The 24,841-nt window shown below is 42.7% G+C and overlaps 1 protein-coding gene across 2 annotated transcripts in view; it reads right to left on the bottom strand.

Annotated features, from left to right (window-relative positions):
- Nalf1 (NALCN channel auxiliary factor 1) overlaps window positions 1–24,841 on the bottom strand; it is a 522,562-nt gene that overhangs the window by 2,844 nt on the left and 494,877 nt on the right. Inside the window, exons 2-3 of one of the 2 annotated variants that reach the window (NM_001402489.1) lie at window positions 23,694–23,865; window positions 587–632 (exon numbers count right to left, since the gene is read on the bottom strand). In NM_001402489.1, the coding sequence (NP_001389418.1) occupies window positions 610–632; window positions 23,694–23,865 (195 nt within the window). In that variant the 3' untranslated portion in view covers window positions 587–609. The remainder of the gene's footprint in view (window positions 1–586; window positions 633–23,693; window positions 23,866–24,841) is intronic. The other variant, NM_001402488.1, reaches the window with a different exon arrangement.

Here is a 24,841-nt window from a genome sequence, read left to right as displayed (position 1 = left end):
CCCAGTGTTTAAAATCTTAGCGACAAGAGAAGAATTTGGTGACTTTTTTTTTTTTCATGTAAAGCACTTGGCTTGGTGAATAACAGAAATAGATGGATAATTTTGACTAACGTTAACAATAGTGGTTAGCCATGGCATTTCACCACCATACACCCAGGTCCAAACACCTTTCCTGTCTCTCACAGCTCAAAGTCCTACAGTCCTGGCTCTTATAGAACACCCAGTGGGGCCAGGCTGCCCTTCCTTCCTTTGACTTCCTCAATGTCTGCCTTTATCTCGATATCCCTCAGGAGTAGATGAGAGGAACCTTTGTGTGAGGTCATACTAATAGTAATTTACTCTTCAACACCACGATTGTTTTCTTTCAATCACAGTTGCCCAATTTTGTGTCAATTTCGAAACCCAATCATCAACTTCAAAGCATGAACTGAACATTTTCACCGTTACATTCCCAATATAAGACTACCTAGACAAAATACACAGTTCATGAGCACTTATTGCATAAGGAACTAAACACATCTATTCACTTAACTACAAAGAAGCTTTTCAATAGTGTACACCTCAATATGTTTATAGTGATGCTTACAATAGTCATTTCTTCTTAGGCATTCAAAGGTAAACTTCACCTTCGCCTAGGAAGAATATGGAAAAAAAACTGAATTAATGAGATCTGTAGCTCCGACATTTTTAATGTATATTTTCTTGCATATATCTCAGTGATAGACCAGTCATTTATTAAAGTATATGTTTACAGTACTGTACACTACAACAAGAGCTGTTATAGATATACAAGTAAGACCCCAAAGATCATTTGATCATTTATCAAAGCTAAGAATTGAAAAAGTTTTTTCACAAGGTCATCAAAATAAGAAGTAATTCTTGTTGGAAGTCGTCACTCAGAAGTTGGATTCCAATTTAAACCAAAACTGCTAGAGACAAAATAATACAATTGGTGTGGGTCAATGGCCCTTGCTTGGGACTGCCACAGCTCCCACATTCTCTCTTTCCCTCCTCATCTGGAGAGTTTTCACTGGGAGACATGTACACATGCTGAAGTTCAAATTATTCCCCAGGACATTTCAGAAAAGGGAGGAAAACAAAATTTCTGAAGCATTAAGTTTCAGGTGCTATCTTTTCAAGGGCAACATTGTAAAATCCTTCAGCCACAGCTCAAGAAGAAACAGTAGCCTCTACAACTTTGCTCCTATGGCTCTCTGATTTCCTTGGAACTAGTATTTCTTCTTGCACCACCATCCTTCCAGCCTAGCTCCAGACACACAGCTTCATCTACAGGGGATTCATGACAGCTCATCCTGAGGAAGAAACCACTGGATTCCCCACTCACTGCCCTGGAGGTTCCCATGCCTGTGTCTAACAACCACTCTGGAAATTAAGAAGCATATCTTGCTGTTCATTTTAGAAAAAAAGAAATGTATTAATAATATATCTAGTTAATACATGTAATTGCATTAATAAAGGAAAGTACCAGGCAGTGTTTTAATACATGTCTGTGTTGTACCAGGTTTGGATTAGGTTAATCATGGCGATCCTTCTTTTATCATCTCTCTATGGGACGATGTCTTTCTCCTTTTTGTTGCTGGTGGCCACCCCACTGTACACTATCACATCAGTACGTACTCTTGCTTTTGTTTGGAGTCCCCTGCATTTGGAAAACACCATTCTACTCACAATGTCTACAAGACCAACTGCGTTAGAGTCATGTGGTAGTGGCGATGGGACCCTGTTTATCTTCTGCACCAGGTTTATTTCTCTTCACAGGACCGTGTCAGTTTTTATTTACATTGCTGAAATGGCAGGGTTTCCCTAATTTCTTAGAATTAGAATGGTATACATCATCATCATCATCATGACATCATCATCATCACCATGACATCATCATCATGACATCATCATCATGTCGTCATCATCATATCCTCATCATCACCATCATCTTTCTAATCATATCATCACCATGACATTATCACCATGACATTATCACCATGACATCATCACCATGAACATCATCATCATTGTTGTCAGCATCATAGTCACCATCATCACCATCATCATCCTTATACCATATCATCATCATGTCGTCATCATCGCCATCATCTTTCTAATCATATGACATCATCACCATGACACCATCATCACCATTATCATCCTAATCATATCATGATCATATCATCATGACATCATCATCATCAATCATCATCATAAATGGGGGGAAGACACTATTATAAAATTTACATTTTTTTTACCAAGGTAAAAAATGGAATGAGCATGATTTGCAGATTTCATATACAAGACATTTCGATGAGATCATCTTTGGCATTTTCATCCTCCCTTTTGTAGTTGTTTTATTCTTGCATGTTCATTATAAGTAGGAGAGTACAGAGTATGTCTGATATATGTAGTTTCAGTAGCGTTAGGTATTTATGCCATAGCAGCAGTGATGTCTGCACGGAACCAGCGTTTGCTTGACAAGAGTGTTGTGCAGCTGAGCTCACAGCAAGTGGAGGAGGTGCTCCTGGACTCCCATCCCATCTAAGGAGTTCATGGCAATGCATAGCTGCTGGGTTTGTGGGTCCAGCAGTGCGGCCTCTGACAGGCTGCCCATGCTGCAGTGGAAGTTCCAGATCCAACAACCTACAGGCAGCACTCACTGAACTCTGTGTGTGTACAAAAGCAGTGTTGCCAGGAAAAGTGGTTCAGGGATGAAGAGGAAACAAGAGGGGAGATGGTTAGGGTGGACTACAGTGGAGACACTGTAGTCAAGTAGGAAATTCTTACACAATGAAAAATTTAAAAGGAAAAGCAAAGGTTAATAGGGGGAATTTCTAAACTTCATGAGTCTATTTTCTTAAAGGTAATTATAATGCGTTCCTGTTTTACTTTCTGATTACTAATGTGTTGAGGTGATTTTTTTTTAATTAGGATAGTTTGTGTTTTAAAATGATTCATGCTGTAAAGTTTGACACTTACAGAGTTCAAACTCTTAATTTATCTCATTGCCTCTTTGTGGTTAATGTTTCTGTTCTTCTTTTATGTCCTTGGTGAGATTTGAGTGTTGCATTTATTTTCTTTGTATTATTAAAGATGTACTCCTGCCCTTATCACATTATTCTTTCTGCTAATGCATTGATTTCTGTCTTTGTGTTGTTTTAATTTGTTTTATATATTTTAGAGAATACTTTTGTCATTCAGGAAAGTTTTATTTGTATTAAGTTCAGTGGCCTTTTCTTATACAGTCAGTTCTCCAAGTGTTTGACAAGTGTCTTGTCATCTCTTCTGCTTTTTGTTGTCTAATCTCTTCTGCAAGTGCTAGCGTATTATTGTCATGATTAGCATCTGTTTTGATAAATTTCTGTCTACTCAGAATACTATCCACTGAGAAATGTGTAACATAGATGCTCCTAATTATTTTTCCATATTTATTTTATGCATATGAATTTATAAATAATAACCTGTTGCTTCCCTATTTATTTTCCTGTTATGTCAGCAGGTACAAGAATTCATCATTTATGTTTCTCAGAAACATTTACTACTAACCAAGAAGACTGGAATTCCAACATTTTAGTTATAAGTTACATTTGTTGAGGTGTTTGCAATAAGATTTCTGCCTTGACTTTGGGTTCATTTTGTTTACTATCAATATTTCTTTTTATAACACAGCACATCCGCTGTTGAGTCTTGTTTTAATTTTTTATGCCCTCCCTGTATTTTTTCTCAGTTGTGTCCTATATCTCAGAGTTTCACACTGGCTGAAGAAGTTGATCCGTTATATTTATTGTCAGATCTGTAGTGCTTTGCTCTGTCTTCATCCCATAATATGGTTTCCGAGAAATTAATATTTTAATCATTATTCTCCTTCCCTGCCATTTGGTGTGTAAACATACTTAAGCACACAGTTTTAAAATTTTAGGAGTTCACACTGTCATTGTTTTAGATCCTGCCTTTAATTGTTGAATGAGTGAATTGACATGGATTCTTTTTATTTTGAGACAGTATGTGGCCATGTAGTCCAGAACAGTCTGGATCACATGATTCTTATGCCTCAGCTGCAAGGACAGGTCAGTGTGACTGCACCAAGCTGAAATTTTACCTTTTTGGCTCTAAGTTAGATATTTCAAATCTATTTATTTTCAATTATTGACATTTTATGAGCCCTCATTGAGCAATTTTTAACAGCATTCCCGTATCACCTACATGCCATAACTTCTCTTTCATTTGTCACTTAGAGATGTCTTGGCTGGAATAAATATCAGTAGTAGTGTTGTAGGCACACAAGACACAGCCAGACCCCATCTGTGAGCTCCTTCTCTGAGGAGACACCTCACACCATTCTGCAGTTTTCACTGTGGATTCCCTGGACTATGGAATCTGCCCTTTTCAGTCACATACAGGTTTTAACAGTCTCAATCCTAATAATGAACCACTTTTCAGGGCTTGTTATTTCTATAAATGAAATACTTTTAAAAAAAATTTTTTTACTTTAGATTCAGTAGAATTTAGAGAGAGATGAGAGGTAAAATTTTGGCTTCATATCACCACTTTGAGGCAGGAGCCATACTCACATTTAAATGCGATGACTTACTCATTGCTAAGACCCCCTCCCTCCCTCCTTCCCTCCCTCCCTCTCTCCTTCCCTCCTTCCCTCCTACCGTACCTCCCTCCCTTCGTCCCTCTCTCCTTTTCACCATTATGAGAATCCTGACGTAGTGTTGCAGAAAATGGTTTTGGAAATGGATTTTTTGATCTTGTCATTCCCTTTCCTTTCGTGTCTACAGCGATAGTTACTCTAGTAGAATCTAGGACTTTAAATTCACTCGCCACATTTTTTTAACTGCTCAAGTATTCAAATTGTATATTTTTCTCACAAACAGTAAAAAGTAAAATTTTTTTAACTGCTCAAGTATTCAAATTGTATATTTTTCTCACAAACAGTAAAAAGTAAAATCTATAGAGAACCGCTAGCTCTCAGGGGTTATTTTGTAATTGAGAAGTCAAAATAATGTGGCACGTGTTTCATCTTAACTGTATTGGCCTTCTGAAAAGAATCAGATTTTGAGTATTTAAATAGTTATAGTTTTTAACCAAGTCTTTATAAGCAAGATCAAATTTTAGTACAGAAGTTAATCTTTGAAAATGGCCAGTTTGAGGGTAGGAGACAGGGGCGGGGCATAGTCTCTAACTGGTCAAAGAGGAGACAGGGGCGGGGCATCATCTCTGAGTGGTCAAAGAGGAGATGGGCGGGGCAAAGAAAGCGCTATCACTACACACAGCCGAGTTAATAGGATTTGTTTTCTTCCAGTTGGCAGTGTGGATAATGTTTGCTCCTCTTATTCCTGTCCATTTTTGTATTCCAAGCTCATATCGAGGTAAAATTGTCTAAAAGGAAAAGTAGATATTTCTTTAATTAAAGAACCAAGGGAAGATTTGACAGTCGAATTCCTTGAATGACAAAATTATCTGGGCATAGCCAGAGAGTGAAAAAAAAAAAACTGCTAGTATGATTTGGCCTTTCAAAGTCACAGCTTCCACACCTGTGTATTATGCCATCATAGACAGAAACGTTTGAAAACCACTTCATCTGCGTTAAAAGTGTGCACACATTTTCCCAATATCATTCCACAAACAATACAAGGTGACAACCCTTTACATGAAGTTACTTATGATAACTTCTCTGGAGAAGATTTCAATAGTAGGGCAAGATTAGGATAGGTTACATGGGAATGTGTTTCTCTCTGTAAACACGGGGCTTGAGCAGCCACAGATTTTGGTGGGAGACCTGGACATTCTCTCTATATAAAGGGAGAGTAAACTTCCATCAGAAAGAAATATGACACGCACTCTTCAGAAAGCCAATACGTGAATCCCATTATACCAGGGCCACAGAGAGCTCACTGCATATTAGATTATAGATCACTTCTAAACTGTAAATGATACTCAGTGAAATTAAAATCAAAGATCTGCATTGGAAAGCCAGAAACGTGACATGGAGAATTTGCTCATTCATTAAGACTACAAGAATAAATTGGGCGTTTGAAATGGCTTGAGGCTAAGCAGAGAATTTCCTCAACCAGTGTTCTCAAGTTTTCCAGCAATTTACCGGAACAAAGACAGTTTGCAGCCAGAGAAGTACAGTCTAAACAGAAACCAATGTGCGCTGTTAAATATCACATTTCACATTGTTATTTTCCTCAAAGTCCTCTCAGTGATACTTTTTAATTATGAAAAATGTACTCTGAGAAAACGGAAAAAATATTATTGGACTGGGAGAAAGTACACTCACCAAATATATCCTTCATTTCTTCACCCCACCCGGAGTAACTCCTTGGTGAGCTGCCCGAGGGCTGCTTGATGATATGGGATTGTTGAGTGCAGGAAAACCACAAAGGTTTCAGAAGAAGTGAGCATATATGCTAAACCTCAGAGTCTTGTGGGTCTCCTCAACCAGTGTCTGGTTGGGGAGTGTGGAGCGTGAATGGGCACTTTCCCCTGGAATGGCTCCTGTCTTTCCTTGCCCTTTACCCCTTGACCGGAGGCCTCCAGTGGAGGCTGCCTTGCTCTCACACATTCCGGGAGAACCGGAAGAGCTTGGACTTGTCTGAGGATGTTCTGGCCTTTGTGCTGAACCTCAGCAGGGGTCATTCAAAGCGCCCCTTACCCAGAAGCCCTGCACCGGAAGGGAAGCCATCTCTCTTCCTAAGCATTGCCCGTTGCGCTCTGTTTCTATTTATTCTCTTTCATTTTCTCTGGGAAATGGCATATATCGCATATTGTAAATCAGTTTGGCTCACAGAGCATTCTAACCTGGAATTTCCCCATAACTAGGAGTCTGCTAAGGAAATATTCTTGAAAACAGGAAACTGTACGAGTAATTCTGCAGCTGCTGTTCTTCAAACGGTGAGATGTGATGGAAGAGGCAGCTTCGCTAATGCTTTGATCCTTCTCGGTATTTACTGCGCAAGCAACATTTCCTGATTTGTTTTTTGAAAGAAAACCAGACTCTGTATAATCACAGAACACACACAAACCTCCCCTAGGTCTGTATACACTCAGCCACACACAGACCCACAGTCATCATTTCAAATACCTTGTAAATAAGCTTGCATTTTAGATATTTGCTTTGTTGACTAAGAAATTATTTTCATAATTTATTTCAGTTTTTGAAATGTTAAACATTTAAATAAACAGTTGAGGCGTTAAGAAACCAATGCTAAAACTTAAGTTGGTAAGACCCTAGCTTGGAAAAAAAAATCCCACTAGTGTGCTACTAAAATAAAATAAATTATAGTAGTTTATAGACAAAGTAAAAAAAATTTTCAGTGTCAATTATTTCACAGTGAGTACTATTTGGGACTAATGTTGCTGTTCAGTGGCGGTGTACAAATTGCCAGCATGTATAAAGTGCTGGGTTTGATCTCAGTATCACCAAAACAATGAAGAAGAAAGAGTCCATATATAAATTAGCCAGAAAAAAACAAAAACAAAAACAAAAACAAAAACAAAAACAGAAAACTAAACCCACTAAACAAAACGACTCCTAGAGTAATTACCTATTGTTTTCAGATTTTAATTGAACTGACACCAAGTAGTGTTTTTCATTTATTTATATCACTTTTTAAACATCAATCAATTAATAATTAACTTTGCTGTGTAGAAGTGTTTTGCCTGCTTACGTGTCTATGAGACCACATGTAAACCTGAAGCCCTCCTAAGCCAGAAGGGGGCCTTGGCGCTCCCCTGGAACTGGGCTTAGAGACATGGTCGTGAGGCACTATGTAGATGCTGGGTATCGCACTCAGGTCCTCTGGAAGAGCAGCCAGTGCTGGTAACTGATGAGCCATTGGCGTCTGACGTCCAGTAGTCTTAACGCGTACGGTGCTTTCAAATGAAAACGTCCTAAGATAAGAAAGCAGCTTCCAGAGAGGGGTCACAGACATTGGAAGTGTTGAGTGTTCACAAGGAACAGGATAGGTTTCTGGGATGGTGGACCGATCTCCGGGATGGAGGACCTATTTCCGGGATCAAGGATCAATTTCCTGGAAAAGGCTCTCGCTCAGGCAAACTCCATCATTCCCTGGAAACTAAGCTGTTGTCTGAAATACCTGAAGGAATAGAGGTATTTATTTCAGATCCTGACAGGTCTTGTCACAAGGAACATCTTGGAGGCTTACACAATCCCTTAGTCACGGCATCCATCGGCCCCCGGAATCGCTTTCCTGTTTCGTTACTGGCTGCTTCCCTTGTCTATGAGAACTGCTGAAGACACAGCATCTACAAAGCTTAGCATAATGGAGCTGAAAAACATTCACTAATTGGCCAAGAAATAAAATTAAAGTGATAGGGTTCAGTATCCAGAAATTAATCTTTAAAAACTAATATTTACTATCCTTATTGCAACCCTTAATTGAGAACCAGGTTATACATCCTTTAAAACAAGAAAACAAGCCATTCCTGAAAGTTTCTATAGTTGTGTTTCTCCAGAATGCTCCCCAACAAACAAACAAACAAACAAACAATAAACCCCCTTCCCTAAACCTCTGGAAGTTCTATAAAACTAATAAATATGTCTAAGTGGTGATGGAGAGAGATAGACTGGGGGAGGATAGAGCAGGAGAGAGAGGGTTGAATTAAGAATCAGACATTAAGGCCAGGGATAATGGCACATACACATAGCCCCAGCACTAAGAAGCAGAGGCAGGAGGATTCCCATAGTGAGTCACTGTATGAAGAAAACAAATGAAAGAAAAGGGGTGTGTGTGTGTGTGTGAGTGAGAGAGAGAGAGAGAGAGAGAGAGAGAGAGAGAGAGACAGAGACAGAGACAGAGACAGAGACACAGAGACACACAGAGAGACAGAGACACAGAGAGAGACAGAGACACAGAGACACAAGAGAGACAGAGAGAGACAGAGACAGAGACAGAGAGAGATGAGACACATAGACAGAGACATAGAGAGACAGAGAAAATGAGAATATGCGTGAATATGTGGGAGAGAGAGAGAGAGAGAGAGAGAGAGAGAGAGAGAGAGAGAAATAGAGAGAGAGAAAGCAGCACCAATCTATGTTCTGGTCTCTCCATCAGTGCCTGCCTCCAGGTTCCTCCCCTGTTTGATTCCCTTTCACAACTTTCTTCAGTCATGGACTAAAATGTAGAAAGGCAAGTAAAACAACAACAACAGCAGCAGCAGCAACAGCAACAATGACAACAACAGCAGCAGCAGCAACAGCAACAATGACAACAACAGCAGCAGCAATAACAACAACAACAGCAGCAGCACTATATGTTTGAATGTCAGGTGGACAAGGGTCAGTCAGTTGTTCTGGCTAGCTTTGGTTTAACTTGGTACAAGCTAGAATCATCTGAAAGAAGGGAACTAAATTGAGAAAATGCCTTTATAAGGTCCAGCTATAGGGCATTAATTAGTGGTTGATGAGGGGAGAGCCCAGCCCACTGTGGGTGTTAGCATCCCTAGGCTGGAGGACCTGAGTAGTCTAAGCAAGCCATGAGGAGCAATCCAGTAAGCAGTACCCTTCCATGGTCTCTGCATTAGTACCTGCCTCCAGGTTCCTGCCCTGTTTGAGTTCCTGCCCTGACTTCTTTCAATTGTGGACTAAAATGCAGAAGAATAAGCTAACTAAAGCCTTCCTTCTCCAGCTTGCTTTTGGTTATGTTATTTTATCTTAACAATGAAAGCCCTTAGTAGCACAGTGATACAGTATGGTTTTTCTATTTTTTTTCACTCACCAGCAAGGAGCTGAATTCTGTGTGTGGGTGAAGGGCTCAGTAGATAAAGTGTTTTCCTTGTGAACACAATTACCAGAGTTTGATCCTCAGAACCCATGTTAAAAAATGAAAGTGTGGTCCCAGACGCTTTAACCACAGATCTGGGGGAATGGAGATGAGAGGAGCCTGGGGATTCCCTTGCCAGATGTTTTAGCCCCCGATGGTGAAACTCAGGACCGAGAGCAACTCTGTCCCAAACATGCGAGATGGACAGCAGTTGAGGAGTAGTACTTGAGACTGATGTGAGATCGTCCTCTGGCCTCCAGACGACTGTACATCTGTACATGCACACATGGGCACAAATGCATGAATGCATGCAGAGAGGTGGGGAGGGAGGGGGAAAGGAAGGGAGAGAATTCTGCTGACTGCCTTAAAGAAGGGAAAACTGTCCTAGGTGCTCTGAGAAAGTCTGTTCCCTGTTTGATGTTACCCAGGGAAGACCTTTGCTATGTTCTGGGCTACAAAGCTCTACAATAATAGCCTCATAACACTCAAATACTGGGCATTTTCAGCGATTTTTTTTAAATAGAATATGTGAAAACCCAAGAGTAAAGATGTAGGGTATACTTCAAAACCAGAACAGGAAGAAAAAAAAAACCATTATTATGAAGAAAGAATAGAAGGCTGACATGTTTGTTTGTATGGGTTACCTCCGACCACAGTGAGAGTTTCATTATCAAAGCAGGAAGGCAGTTTATGACCCTCTGGAGTCAACTCAGTAGCTAATTGGAAGGATGTCAGCTACTCCTGTTACAAAACCACATCCCTGTGGATCAGACTCGCAAGGGACTCCATCCCTGTGGATCAGACTGGCAAGGACTGCAGCTTTCTGATGAAAAAGCAAGGAAACTTCTACTCTTTGCTTTTCTCATTTGCTGACTCTAGTGCCTGAGCTATCATGGTGGAGTAAGAAAGCCGCTGAGCCCCTCTTCCCTCAAAGTAGACCTTTCTTTTCCAATATCATCCTGAGTGAGCACATCCAGCCCAAGACATCCTGAGTCCCTACAGTGTGGGAAACCAATTCGAGGACCACTGATCGGAGTTCGCAGTTGGATAAGCTGGCTGGTCTGTTCGGAAACTCTTGATAACTCTTATGGGGTCACCCTTTATTCTGTTGGTGTTAATTGATGAAGGTCCTGTGGCTCCATAGACAGGACTTTCCTTATTCTTGGGATAGTTAGAATAGACAGAGGTAGAAATCATCCCCTTGGTTAGAACTGAGGACCTTAGAGATGGGGACTGTCTCAGTAGCTAAACCCTTGGTCTTTAAGACCCACAGTACTAAGGTGTCAGTGGGGAGACCCTGTCTTCTGTATACAGCAAGAACCAAGAACCACCAGCAGCCAAGAAATCCTAACAATATGGTAACCTAAACAAGACCAAAACAATGACAAGCCAACATGGATCAGGGAAATCTCATGAGACCCCATCCCTAGATGAAGTGCTACAGTAGGTCAATGATAAGAGAGAATTAGTCTTCTCAATGCAATAGGTTGCCAATTCCAGATGGCAAGCAACACACACACACACACACACACACACACACACACACAAGCATACACACACACTCATACACACACTCAGACACACAAACACACACACACTCAGACACACTCAGACACACATACACACTCAGATACACACTCACACACACTCATACACACTCATACATACACACTCATACACACACTCACAAATACACACTCACAAACACACACATACACACACACTCACACACATACACACTCATACACACACTCACACATACACACACACAGATATATACATATCTCAAAATAATAATTAAGAGGGGGTGGAGGCGCAGATTAATAGAGGCTGAGATGTCAGTGATACAAATACAACACTCATACATACAATTCTGAAAAGAACACTTAAACGTGCATGGAAGTAGAGTGGATTTAGGGAAAGTGAAGTAAAAATAATAGATATTACAAAAATTTCAACCTATGAATTCAGTTTTAAAATGACAGGAGGGACACATCTCCAAACAGAAGACATCTTCTAGAGGTGACAAAGCTGAGGGCTTCCATTGCTGCCTACACCCATGCAGGCACGGTTATCGCTCTAGTCAGTCTTAGTGGATGAGATGTTTAAGAAGGAGGATGAGAAGATATGGATATAGAAGAGGGAAGCTCTAGGGGGGTGGGCTAGAAGGAGAAATAGGGGGTGGATATTGTTAGCATCCTGTCTAAGTTCTGCCCCACAGTTACCTGGCAACAGTCAGATATGCCTGACACTATAAAAGGGGCTGTTTGCCCCCTCCTCCCTCTCTTTCTCTCTCTTGCTCTTATCTTCTTCCCCCTTTGTCCCTCCTTTCCCCATTCTCCTCCCCCTTCTCTCCCCGTGTTCATCTCTTCCTCTCCTCTCCTCTCCTCTCCCCTTCCCTCCCCTCCTCTCCTCTCCTCTTCTCTCCTTTTCTTCTACTTCATTTTCTACTTCTTCTACCTCCTCTTCTTCCTCTTCCTCTTCCTCTTCCTCTTCCTCCTCCTCCTCCTCCTCCTCCTCCTCTTCTTCTTCTTCTTCTTCTTCTTCTTCTTCTTCTTCTTCTTCTTCTTCTTCTTCTTCTTCTTCTCTCTCTCTCTCTCTCTCTCTCTCTCTCTCTCTCTCTCTCCCCCTCCCTCCCTCCCTCTCTCTCCCTCTCTGCCATCCCTCTCCCTTGTCTCGTCCTTACATTAAACCTCTCCACATGGAACCATGTTGGCCTGGTGTGGTTTGTCCAGACGCAAGCCGAGATTTCTGCCCCAACAGACATGGCCATATTTCATTGCATACATATATCAAGTTCTCAAAAAATAATTCTCCAAGAACAAGAAAAAGTAAAATATAACAAACAAGAGTACACATGACTAGGTTTTCTCCTGCTTTTCTCTTCTTTCTGACTTTCTCTCTTTAAAAAGGCACTTTTACTTAGAGCAGTTTTTGTTCTCAGCCGTCTTCAGCAGCGTGCTCAGAGAGGGGCTGGGCTGTTTGAAGAGTATTTTCTGCTGTCTTTTCCTGCACTGAAGGGAAGGTCTCTCAGACTCAGGGCTAAACCACTCTAGTGACTGACAAGTGGGATTCTGGATATCACACACACAGCACACTGCAGATTCACTGTGGTGCTAAATTCCATTAAAAAAAAATGCTCATGGAGTTTCAGAGATCACTTTATTATCCAGACTAATGAGATCTGTAACATTGTGCCCTGTGTCCAACAATACCACTTAATCAGTCTCACTGCCTGCGTTCACCCCAGGGCCCAGGTCTCATAGCTCCTATAATCACCTTGATGCTCCCTGCCCTGTAATCTGGGTGAATTTTTGAAGGGTATGTTGAAAGTCTCTGTTTTGCTTCAATTTTGCAAGCCATTACTCCTTGACTAATCAGCGGGAGTGGGCAACAGGTTTCATAGACACAGAAGCCCTGGGTTTCCTCATCTCCTGGCTTGAAGAAGAAGCTACTGCTCTCTCATATGGGGCTGGAGTGCAGCTGACAGTGTTGTTAGTCATTCCTGGAGGTAGTGGGTGGTTGGTCTCGCCATACCAGAGGCTATCTTTTACACAAGTCTTCTTCACACTGTTTTCTTCATGATGTGTAGGTGTGCTCAAATTCCCTCCTTTCAAATACATGTCTGAGTTCTGAACAGTGCCCCTAAGACTCACACGCCTAAGCCCTAAATTCAATGTCCCTAGGTATGACTGTCTGTGGAGATAGTTTTCTCTTGAGTCAGTGAGTAACCTGCCTTTGCCTCACCTACCAGAACTCACACCATCTCTGTATTTTACAAGATTCTCCTTAGCTCAGGGGATACAGGTATTCACCACACACACACACACACACACACACACACACACACACACGCACACACGTGCGTGTGCGCGCACACACTCGATACAAGTAGATACATGTATGCACACTACACATACACACATATGCAAGATACATGTATGAACACTACATATACATAAAACTATACAGGTACAATACATGAATGCACAATGCATATACACACATACACACATGTGTGCACATGCACATACAGGCAAACATGCAATACATGCGTGCATATTACACAGACATACACATATACATACACCCATGCACACACATATACGCAGACTCACACACACTGTGTTCATTATGTTGAAATTCTAACTCATAGACTCAGAATTAAAGTTTATTTTAAAATAAACATTTCACCTTGCATTTACCTGAGTTCTGTGTCAGATGTACAACTTAAATTATGTGCCTATATGAATTATACATTAGAATTTTATAATGCATTAGTTACAAGTTGCTATAATATATAATTAATATATAATATATATTATATATATTATATATGGGGGTTATAATACATAGACTAAGGTCAGTCAGATTCACAGCAATATTTAGAGACAAGTATAGAAAGCTTTGTCTGACTTTTGACAGTGATATAACTAATACATCTATGTATTTATGTATCTGTGTGTGTGTGTGTGTGTGTGTGTGTGTGTGTGTGTGAGAGAGAGAGAGAGAGAGAGAGAGAGAGAGAGAGAGAGAGAGAGAGAGGGATGACAGGGGATGGGGCAAGAGCCAGGAAATGTGGGAGAAGCAGAGGGTGGGATCTGAAAAATCTCACTTTCCATCTGTCTAACAGAGCTGGCCATCTGACCACATGCCTTTCTAGGAACAGAGAGCTAGACAGTCTTGGTCTTTATTTAACCTAAGAGGAAAAAAAAAAGTCCATCAACATAGCTTCCTAGCCACAGCATGGCCCACACACATCAACATGGCTTCCTGACAGCACAGACTACAGGCATCTGCATGGCCTTTGGCAGTAACGTGGGCCACAGACATCAACGCAGCCCCCATCTGCAGCAGGACCACAGACCCAGACATGGCCCTGGGTAGCAGCACTGCCATGACTTATGCACCCACTGCCTGTAAAGAGTGAAGAGGCTAATTTTGTCATGGTATTGATGACCGAAGATTCACGGGAGGCTGTGCCACAAGTCCTACCAGCCCTCCCCCACCAAAAGTAATAGCCTAGACAGGAAACTGAAGAGACCTCTTAAAGGTTGTGATATGGATGCTGAAGTGTAGCTCTCCACCACTGATAGCTTCTGGCAGGGGGTGTAGGTGGGGAAGGATTCAGTCTTCTTTAAAGGGCTGGCCACTTGGAGTTTGACCATGCTCTGGTGAGTGTTTGGGCAACAGACTGGACTGGTTTTTCTTTTCTTCTCTTTTTATTGGGGCGGGGAAGGGAGTGGTCCTGGGAGGACTGAGAAGTGAGTATGATTGGGGTTCATGATGTAAGATTCCCAAATAATCAATAAAGAACTTCTGTGTCAAACTAGTCCATGTTGCACAATACTTGTAGCATCTGTTTTTTGATGTGATGTGTGGTGTGGGGGGCCATGGAGTGTTTGTGAATCCCGTCAACCTGAAGTGAAGAGGTGAGAACCATGGGCTTCCAGTCCTGTGAGCACACGGAGAAGCTCTGTCTTACCGAACACTAGAGACACTTCTCAGGAGCTGGTTTCAAGTTGGCTCACTGGCAGTTCTATCCCACTAACGATATGAACGCTGGACCAGTAGTTGTGACATTTGGACTTACTCTTGCTTTTGCAGTAACAGACTGGGAAAGGCAATCTCAGACTAGACAAAGATTCTTAAACACTTCCCAGTGTGATCCCTTTTATTCTACACATTTTCTTTTTTTGCAAAGCAAATATTTACACTGTTGGGGTAGATGTGCTTATTTATTTTTTGCATAAAGAATTGAATTGGGTGAATATTTCATACTGCAAGGTGCAACGTCTCCAATATTTCCCAGAGCTGATCGAGATTTTAATTCTACAGTCACAATTCTGAAAATGTCACATTGCAAAAAATCTTTAGTACAAAGTGACAGAGCAGTTTAAGGCCCATTTCAGAAATCTATGGAAATTTTGCCCTCATCTGAAGCCATGAAGCCATAATTATTCTGGTAATTTTTTCTGGAACTAAAGTTGATACCTCAAATAGCAATTTCTACAACCAAGTGTTACAAAACAAAACCACCCTATCTATCTATCTATCTATCTATCTATCTATCTATCTATCTATCCACACACATATATACACAAATATATACATATATATATATACATACACACACATACATATATATATATATACATATATATATATGATTGATATTGGTATATTGAGAAATGATGGTGGAAAACCTTTAAAGTTTTTCTCTTCTGTAACCAAGCCATCATGCCTCTATAAGAACAGAAAACTTCGTGCAAAAAAAAAAAAACACTGAAATTCATAGCATATTACAGTCTCCCATGTGAGCCTCAGTTTTCAGCAGGTTTGGTTGATGGTACAGAGTGGAGAGTGCAGTCCTACTGTGTGCTGCTGCATGCTCTTTGGAGTTACAACACAAGACAGGTGAGCTCTGAGGGCAATAGCTGGAATTCATTTCACAATTGCTTTTGGATTGTTCTGGGGGTGATTGTATTCAGAAACCTTTTACTTTTGCTGGTTTTTCATGGTCCCACATACGGCGATGTATCCCGTGGTTTAAGAAATGGTATACCAGATGGACCAGGTGACCCAGACTTGTCCTGCTGATGATTGGCTTTATTACTTGTGTGTGATGATAGCTGTGATCAAGCAAGTTCAGTCTGCAGCACCTACAGGCTGGGAATCAACTCTTCACAAAGTCTTCTACAGCACAAGTGAGTCAAGCACTAAGGGAATGAAGTCTCTCTGCCCCATTAAACCTGGCTTACGACACTATCTCTCCTAGTCTGAAAACCCTATACTCAGCAGACCAGCCCAACAAAGCTAGCTCTTCTAGAGTCTCCACACGGATGCCCATGGCTGCCAGCTACAGACAATGTCAGTTCTTTGCAAGGTTAAAGGGTGGCTGAGGCATGATGTCATCAGTAAATCCTCCTCAAAGGTACCGACCACTGTTCTCGCATGTCCCCTCATGGCTCTGAACATAGCCTCGCTGACCTGGAGCAGTGACCTCTGGGTCCCTGTGATTCAGCTCTTCTTGGGAATAGCTTGACTCCAGTTCCTGCCAGTGTTCCAGGCTCCAGTTCTTCTACTCTCCCAGTCTATGCCTTTTGATTTAATTCCTCCATTTAAATCACCCATGCTGTAGGATCCGAAGCAGAAGGTTCCCCGGAGGCGTGTCAGAATCTCCCCCAAGCTGTGGGGAGCAGCCAGCTTGTGGAGGGTAGCAGACCGCCACCTACAAATCTGGAGCCTTGTGAGTGTGCCCAGGCTCCCCTGGGCTCGCCCAAGCTCCCCTGGGCTCTCCGTCACCACACAGGATATACCTCAGTCCGTGCCCTCTGGTCTTCAACAGACAAGTGGGGGAAATCCCCAGCCTCCACTGCAGTGATGTCATCTCCCTGAAGCCATTAGATTGGGCTGGGGTGTGTGTCTGTCTGAGGGGAAACTCTTCCGAGCTTAAGGACATTCACTAACTGTAAAAAGAAAGGGGTCTTACAGTGGACACACATTTCCAAAACCCACGGATACTGGAAGGATTTAGACATCCTAAATCTTGTTCCCCGTGATGTGACCCCTTGCCAAAAGCAGATGTTTGAAGGCAGAAGACAAAAACCAGTCATCAGTAGGAAGGATCTGAACTGGAACTGTCAGACACCTGTAAGCACCAGGTTCTACGGAAAGGAGCTAGCACAACCATGCAGTGGCCACGAGTTCTCCACACTTTATTTTGCAACCTGTTGTTGGTTTGTTTCTTTTCATTTTGTTTTGTTTTTTTCATTTTATTCTGGAAATATCTTACTTCTTCAAATTTGTCTTTTGACTTCAGGGTTCATAATATTATTAAGTTTTTGGTCTTCTACAAATTACTTGGATTCTTTTCTCCAGAATTAAGTTTGGAAAAAAAATACTTAAACAAACGTGCATACACTTTAAATGTGGAAATAGAAAGTGACTGAGATACTCACACTAAAATCTGTAGAAAGCGTGTTTTCTACTATATTACTCCTTTAATGAGAATGGTATACATGATCTGTGTGTGTGTGTGTGTGTGTGTGTGAGTGTGTGTAGTGTGTGAGCGTGAGTGTGCATGTGTGTGATTATTGGCTTTCCTATATGCCATTCAGATGCCCTGCAGTAGCACGTACCTGCCGCGAGGCGGCACCATCCACCGCTTTACCTAACCCAGCAGGCAAGGGCGGAACAAAAGCAGCCTACGGTGTTTTCCCCAGAGGCAGAAACATAACCCTATCCTTGTCACAGCTAAAAGAATGGGATGCAGAATTTACACGGAATTCTCAAAATATGTTTTATCTTCGTTGTCAGTAACCCCCAAAGGACCAACTTCTACTTTTGTTCTTGGGATTTTGGAGCAGCAAATGACATCAGGCCTATTTTATCCATCAATCAAAGGGTAATTTCCCATGTTTGTTACCATAGCACCCACAGCTGTGGTACTCTACTGCGTCTGTCTCCTTAATCTCAGCTCTCTAGTGCCTGTAAGCAATCAAGGATTGCTCTAGAAGCCCTGGACCCCGGTGAGGAGGTGGGGGCGGGGCGGAGCAGAGAAGGAAACACTGTAATTACTACAGCAGAGGCTGGGTCACCGGTGAGACTCTGGTCACAGAGTCCACAGACCCTAACAGGGCAGTGTGTGATGGGATCCACAGCAAAACTAATGGTGAATAACTGAGATTCAACCGCCCCAGCACCGAATGACTGTCTGCCCTGATAACACCCGGAACTTCTTTTTTTTTTGGCTCTTTTTTTCAGAGCTGGGGACCGAACCCAGGGCCTTGCGCTTCCTACACCCAGAACTTCTTAATTACTCCTCAAATGCTCCTGCGGTCATGTCAGTTTTGCTGAATTAAGAGGCATCTCAGTTCATCGTCCACCTTTCTCCCAAAGCAAAATTAAACACAAGTAGAAGCCCTCGTGTCATGGTCAGAAGATTGGGGCATGCGTGCAACACACTGAATTGGACGCTTTACCACAATGGACGGGGACAGGTTTTCTTAACTCTTAAAACACAAATCTCTGGCTTAAACAGGGTCAGGTCATTCTGTAGATGATCAAAGCATTACTTTTGAGAGCTAAAGTTCAGGACATGTCTAAGTTTTGTAAGCACCAAAGGAATGATGGAGCAGGGGTGAGGATGAAGGTCAGGTAGCCTAGCGTGCTCCAGGCTCTGCATTTGATTCCCAGTGTCCTGTAATCCAGTATGTAGGAGATGGAGGCAGGAGGATGGGAGTTCAAGACCACCTTCAACCATGGAAGGAATGCAAAGCTAGCCAGAGCCGTATGAGACTACACCTCAAAACAAAACATGGGAGCAGACATGTGCTAAAATGTTGGATTTCATTCTAAATACCTCATCATCCTTTTGAGAAATTTTACGTTTTGAAACTATTGACATTTCACTAGCCACGGGCCCGAGCTCTACCATGTCTGTGGTTAAAGAAATCGGAAGCCTCCACCGATGTCTAAGGGAACTGGAGGGCTCCTCAACAGTCTGGGTCACCATCCTGCTGCCTTTCAGTAACAGTCCTGGGCTGAATGGGTCCCTCAGTATCATCCAGAAAGGGGCACATAAAGTCAAGGGCTCGATGGATACCAGTAGTTCTCACAGTTTGGAGGTTTAGAGAGGCCTTCCTTGTAGAGACCAGAGAAAACCACTTACATCAGCATTCCTCTCTCTCTCAATCTCTCTCTCTCTCTCTCTCTCTCTCTCTCTTTCCCTCCCTCCCCCCTTCTCCTCCCCTTCCCCTCCCCCTCCCCCTTTCCCTCCCCTTCCCTTCCCCCGTCTTCCTCTCTCTACTTATTTGAGAATCTTGCCAATATACTCTGATCATATCAACTCCTATAGCTCCTTTCACATACTTCTAGACCCTGCCTGCCCAGCTCTGTGTCCTTCATTTAATGAACCAATCAAGCCCAATTTCTGTTGCCCTTCCATTGGAGTATGGTTGTCTAACCAGGAGACACACACTAAAGAAATCGAACTCTCTGTCCCCTAGAAGCTATCAACCAGCTGTAGCTCCTCAACTGGGGCTGGGACTTTGTGCTCACCCTCTCTCTGCATGCTCTGACTTTATTTGGTTTAAGCTTGCATGTTCTTGCACACGATGTGACAGAAGCTGCTAGTTACTCCCCAAAACACTATTCCTCCTTAGTCATCTACAAACTCTGGCTTTTATAATCTTTCTGCCTCCTCTTCTGCTGTGATTCTCGAGCAGTGTGTGTGTGTGTGTGTGTGTGTGTGTGTGTGTGTGCGTGTATGAGTGTGTATGTGTGTATGTGTGTGAGTGTGTATATGTGTGTGCGCGTGTATGAGTGTGTATGTGTGTGTGAGTGTGTGTATGTGTGTATCAGTATGTGAGTGTGTGTATGAGTGTGTATGTGTGTCTGTGTGTGTATATGTGTGTGTATGAGTGTGTATGTATGTGTGAGTGTGTGTATGTGTGTATATGAGTGTGTGTGATTGTGTGTATCAGTATGTGAGTGTGTGTATGAGTGTGTATGTGTGTCTGCGTGTGTGTATATGTGTGTGTATATGAGTGTGTATGAGTGTGTATGTGTGTCTGCGTGTGTGTGTGTGTGTGTGTGTGTGTGTGTTTACGGCTGAGCATTCCCCAGTCTCCTGTTCTCTGCACCTTGGCTGGTTGTGGATCTCTGTGTTAACTGCAAATAGAAGCTCCCTGGTGAGGGTTGAGAGCACCACTAACTGCAGGTGTAATGATTAACCACCAGGATTCTATTTAATACAATGTCCATTCGTCAGAGTGATGGTGGTGGGTTCTTCCAGCATCGGTGGCCTGCCCAGTCTCCTGTTCTTAGTCTAATAACGGTGCTAGGTCCGAGTGCCATCTTGTGAGCAGAACTTAGATTCTTTTAATTCTTAATGATACATGTCTGTAGTTTTCAATCTATGGGTTAAAATAACCTTATTTACTACTTTTGTTTCTAAAGACCGGAATGAAGGAGCAAAAGTTCTGACCAACTTGGATGGTAGATTCATTTTATAGACAGGCTTGTTTAATGCTTGTCCTGGGCCCTGTGCTATATGTCTTCCTGTATGTCTGCTGTGAGGGACCATCCAGGTGGCCATGACAAACCTTCGGCCACAGGAAGGAGGTCATGCATCACCTCTCTGTTGAGCTTGTTCTCTTCTGAGTTTAGAAAACCTTTCTCTCACAGCATATAGAGGAATCTGACTGACTCACATTCACTCCAAGGTGGCATGTGGCTCTATGTCCTTGTCAGCATGGGGGTTCGGCAAGCATTTGAGCTGTCTTGGGAAGAGTTCCAGCAGGCTGCTCTTCCAGAAGGAAGTCCAGCCTGGGCTCATTGAGCTTCTGTAGCGGTCTAGGTTTCTTGCTTTTCCTGAGATGCAGTCTGTTTTTGGTAGTGTCTAGAACTCTCAGTCACACTGCCAGATAGCAAGGTGAGCAAATCAATTCAGCAAAGCTCCTGCTATGCAACTCAATTTGAACTCTGCAACCTCGGGTACGGATGACAGCCTGGACACAGTCTTCCCCAAAGCCTTGTCCCACCCCAGAAGAGAGCCATGACTCTTCCTGCTGTGTAAGTTCACAAAAATCCAACTTTAGAGCTCTGAGCTTAGTAGCATAAGGGTCACAAAGCCCACAGAAAGCCATCCACAGACAGGCACCAGGTGACTCTGAAGTCCTCATGGAGCTGGCATTGTCTTCTGGGCAAGTGACAGATTTCTCTTTCTGTCACCTTTCCTTAGAGATGTCACTATAACTACACACACGCAGATTTTACAAAACCTATAACAGCTAAAATCCAAGTTGCCCATAAGCCTTTGGGTGCAGAAGACACTTGTGCTAGCCCTTTGTGTCCCAGTAGCCTTGAAAGCATCTAGAGAGAAGAACTCTGCAAACACAGGTAGACGCTAAACGATGATGAAGGTCATGAACTGCAAATCTTCCTTAGGGCTTTTGTCTTCTGGGTTCTTGGTGGGGGCCCTGCTGACCAGTCTGGAAGAACCACATGCCATGGGGGCATGCTGCACAGTTCCCTTGAAGTTTAGACTTTTAGACGCATGCTTTCATTTTTTTACAGTCAGTTATGGAAACATCTATGGGAAGGTCAACATAATTTCTGGTGAAATAATATTTTTTTCTTTTTCATTCATCCTTCTGAGAATGTTTCCTTCTCTTTCTTTACTTAGCACCTCCTTTCCCCTTGAATCCTTCCTTCCCCTTCTTCTTTTGCTCTCTTCTCTCTTCTTCCTCTTCTTGCTATCCCTTCTTAATTCTACCCTTCATATTCCTCTTTCCCCTTCTTTCACACTCTCCTCTCCTTCTTTATCCCAATCCCTCTCCCTGTACCCAGCTCTCTCCTCTTCTTCATCCCAGCCAGCCCCTTCCCCCTGCCCCTGACCCTGCTCTCTCCTCTTGCCAACCCTGTACTTTTCCCTCATCTATATCCTTACAGCATGTATGGTGTCCTGGGCTGGCGACAGTTCCTATGATTCACCAGTGAAAAGCCAGGTTGTGTGATAGGAGTAATGCCCTGCTGTTCCTCAGGGCTGGCTCTCAGGGCACTCACTATATCTTGATAGTTTGTTACACTGAACAGTGAGGGCCTGTACACCACTCGATACATTGTTACAATGAGCGATAACCACTGGATACACAGTCACAGTGAACATTTCAACTTGTCCTTATTTTATCTATTTATGGTATATGGTGTTTTGTCTGCATGTATTTCTGTGCACCCATGCACACCTTGTACAGCAGAGGTCAGAAGCAGGCATTGGATTCCCCGGGAGCAGAGTTATAGATAGTTGTGAGCCACCATGTGTGTGCTGGGAAACAACCCATGGTCCTCTGCATAAACAAGTGTTCTTAACTGCTGAACTATCTCTCTAGACCCTTACCTTTTTATTATATTCATTTATCTTTATTTATTTTGTATGTGTGTATGAATGTACCACAGCATGCATGTAGAGGTCAGAAGACAGCATGGACAACTGGGTTCTGGCCCAGACACTGAACTCTGGAATTCAGGACTTACAGCCGATGCATTCAGTCACATGGCTGACTGAATTGGTCAGCCAGCATTTAGTGGAGCTTTTATAGTGACACATTATGCTGTAATGATATAAGATTGGATTGTTACCAAAACCACTTGCGCCTAACGTGGGGCTCGAACCCATGACCCTGAGATTATTAGTGGAGCTTTTAAAAGCCCAATATACACAGAGAATTTTCTTGTTTCCCCAGACTTATTTTTATGTTTAAAATTCAATAGTTAAGCATGCTATAAATCGAGTAAATTGATTTTAAAATTTGGGTCTTCCCTCCCCCTGTGAATTCCAGAGCATCAGCAGAGTGCTGTAAAGGTGCTCTCCCCACTGATGGCCTGTCAGGTGAGTCTGTTCTTAGCTTTGACCCTGTATTCTCTATCTGCCTAAACTTACATAGCGCTCATGGATTTCTGGACACCAGAGCTGCTGTTGACATCCTGCCTGTCTCAGTTCTTTACCAAAAAGGGAGATTTGTTATCAAAAAACATAAAAATCACCTGTCCTGGCCCCTTATGCACCAATGTGCCCTTTGTGACCCAGGCTGACATTTCTTTTTGTCTTCATACTGATTGGATAAAGTGAAAACATTTATCACAAGATACACAGGAGTTGTTAATATTTCCCCCTTTCCCCTGCAACTATCCTCAGGACACATTCACAGAGAGCCTCAGTTGCAGCACAGCTCTGTGGTGGCGACATCGGCCCTTGTTTAAACCAGTTTGAGGGGATTTTCAGATCTCAGGAGGCCACATAAAAATACCTTTGTGCAGTCTCAAGGCTAGGGGAACCGAAGGAAACAACAAATCGATGGAGATCAAAGGAGGGCCCCACCCAACCTGTACCTGTGCAGATGAAGCTGGAGAGGCCTCCGTAAATGACTTCGTCATTGTCGGGCAATATGAACGGACACCTCGTCTGCACCTCCAAACAATATTGCTTGCAAGGAATGGTCTTTCTGCAGTTAAACTGTGTGACTTCAAAATACTGGGAGCAGAGCCAGGCTTTGTAGACAATCTGAAAAGCAAAGAGAGAAGAATCAGAGATGTGGAGGGAATGCTACACAGGTCTCTTGTAAGGATGCGGCTGGGCTGGGAGAGCATGCTTCATGGGTCATAGACAACTCTGGGGTAGTGTTGTTTACAGCGCCACGCGTTAAGAATGCTGCTAATGAGTACCTGCCTATGGAGAATGGAAAAGGTATTTAATATAAAGCACTGTTGGAAAACGGTGGACCTCAGCAGATTCGAAGGTTTTCAGGATCCAGTGATATATAAAACAAATCACCCCCCCTCCACCGCGCCCCCAGAGGATAATGTAATTCAGTGCAGTGGCCAGGGAGATCCAGTTGCTTCCCTAGTTTTCCCACCTCTCGTACCTCGATTGGGCACTAGATGGCGCGCGCGAAGCGCTTTGCAAGGACTCCTGCAAGGGTGCAAAAAGCACGTGGGCTGGTTGCAGCTTGCTTTCCTCACTGCACACAGCAACATGAAATGGGTGTTTGCATCCGTGACTCACAGGGACTGCACTGAAAACCTCACCGAAAACGGAAAACACTCAGTACAGATCAGACGTAACCTGCTCCGTTTGATTAGAAGAATGGTCCCTCCACCAGTGTCCAGCAGTTGACCTTTGACCCAGTGCAATCTGTCTTTGCTAAGCATTGATGAGCTTTAAGGGCGTGTGGATTTCACTGATCTTTCTCTGTGTGATTATGGGAGAAGTAGGCATTGACGATTCACCCCCGCCCCGCAATGTGAAATAAACTAAGTCTGAATTTAAACAAAGCACAAAGCAGCATAGATCAGTGAAATTCAGTTTCTTTCCAGGTCTTTAGGAACGAGATTCTGCTCGTTTCCAGGGGTAAATAGTCCTATTAAGTTAACATTTCATCCATCACATACTACCTTGAAAAGCAGACGGCTTAGCAATAAATGTGCATGAAGAAAACATAAAACAGAATGAAAATGAAAAGTAATTAACAAACTTACGT

This window comes from Rattus norvegicus, chromosome 16 (genome assembly GCF_021556685.1).
Source record: "Rattus norvegicus strain SHRSP/BbbUtx chromosome 16, alternate assembly SHRSP_T2T, whole genome shotgun sequence".
In the NCBI taxonomy this organism is placed as follows: domain Eukaryota; kingdom Metazoa; phylum Chordata; class Mammalia; order Rodentia; family Muridae; genus Rattus; species Rattus norvegicus.
The sequence above is the reverse complement of the archived record's forward strand: the minus strand, read 5'-3'. Positions and strand labels throughout refer to the sequence as shown.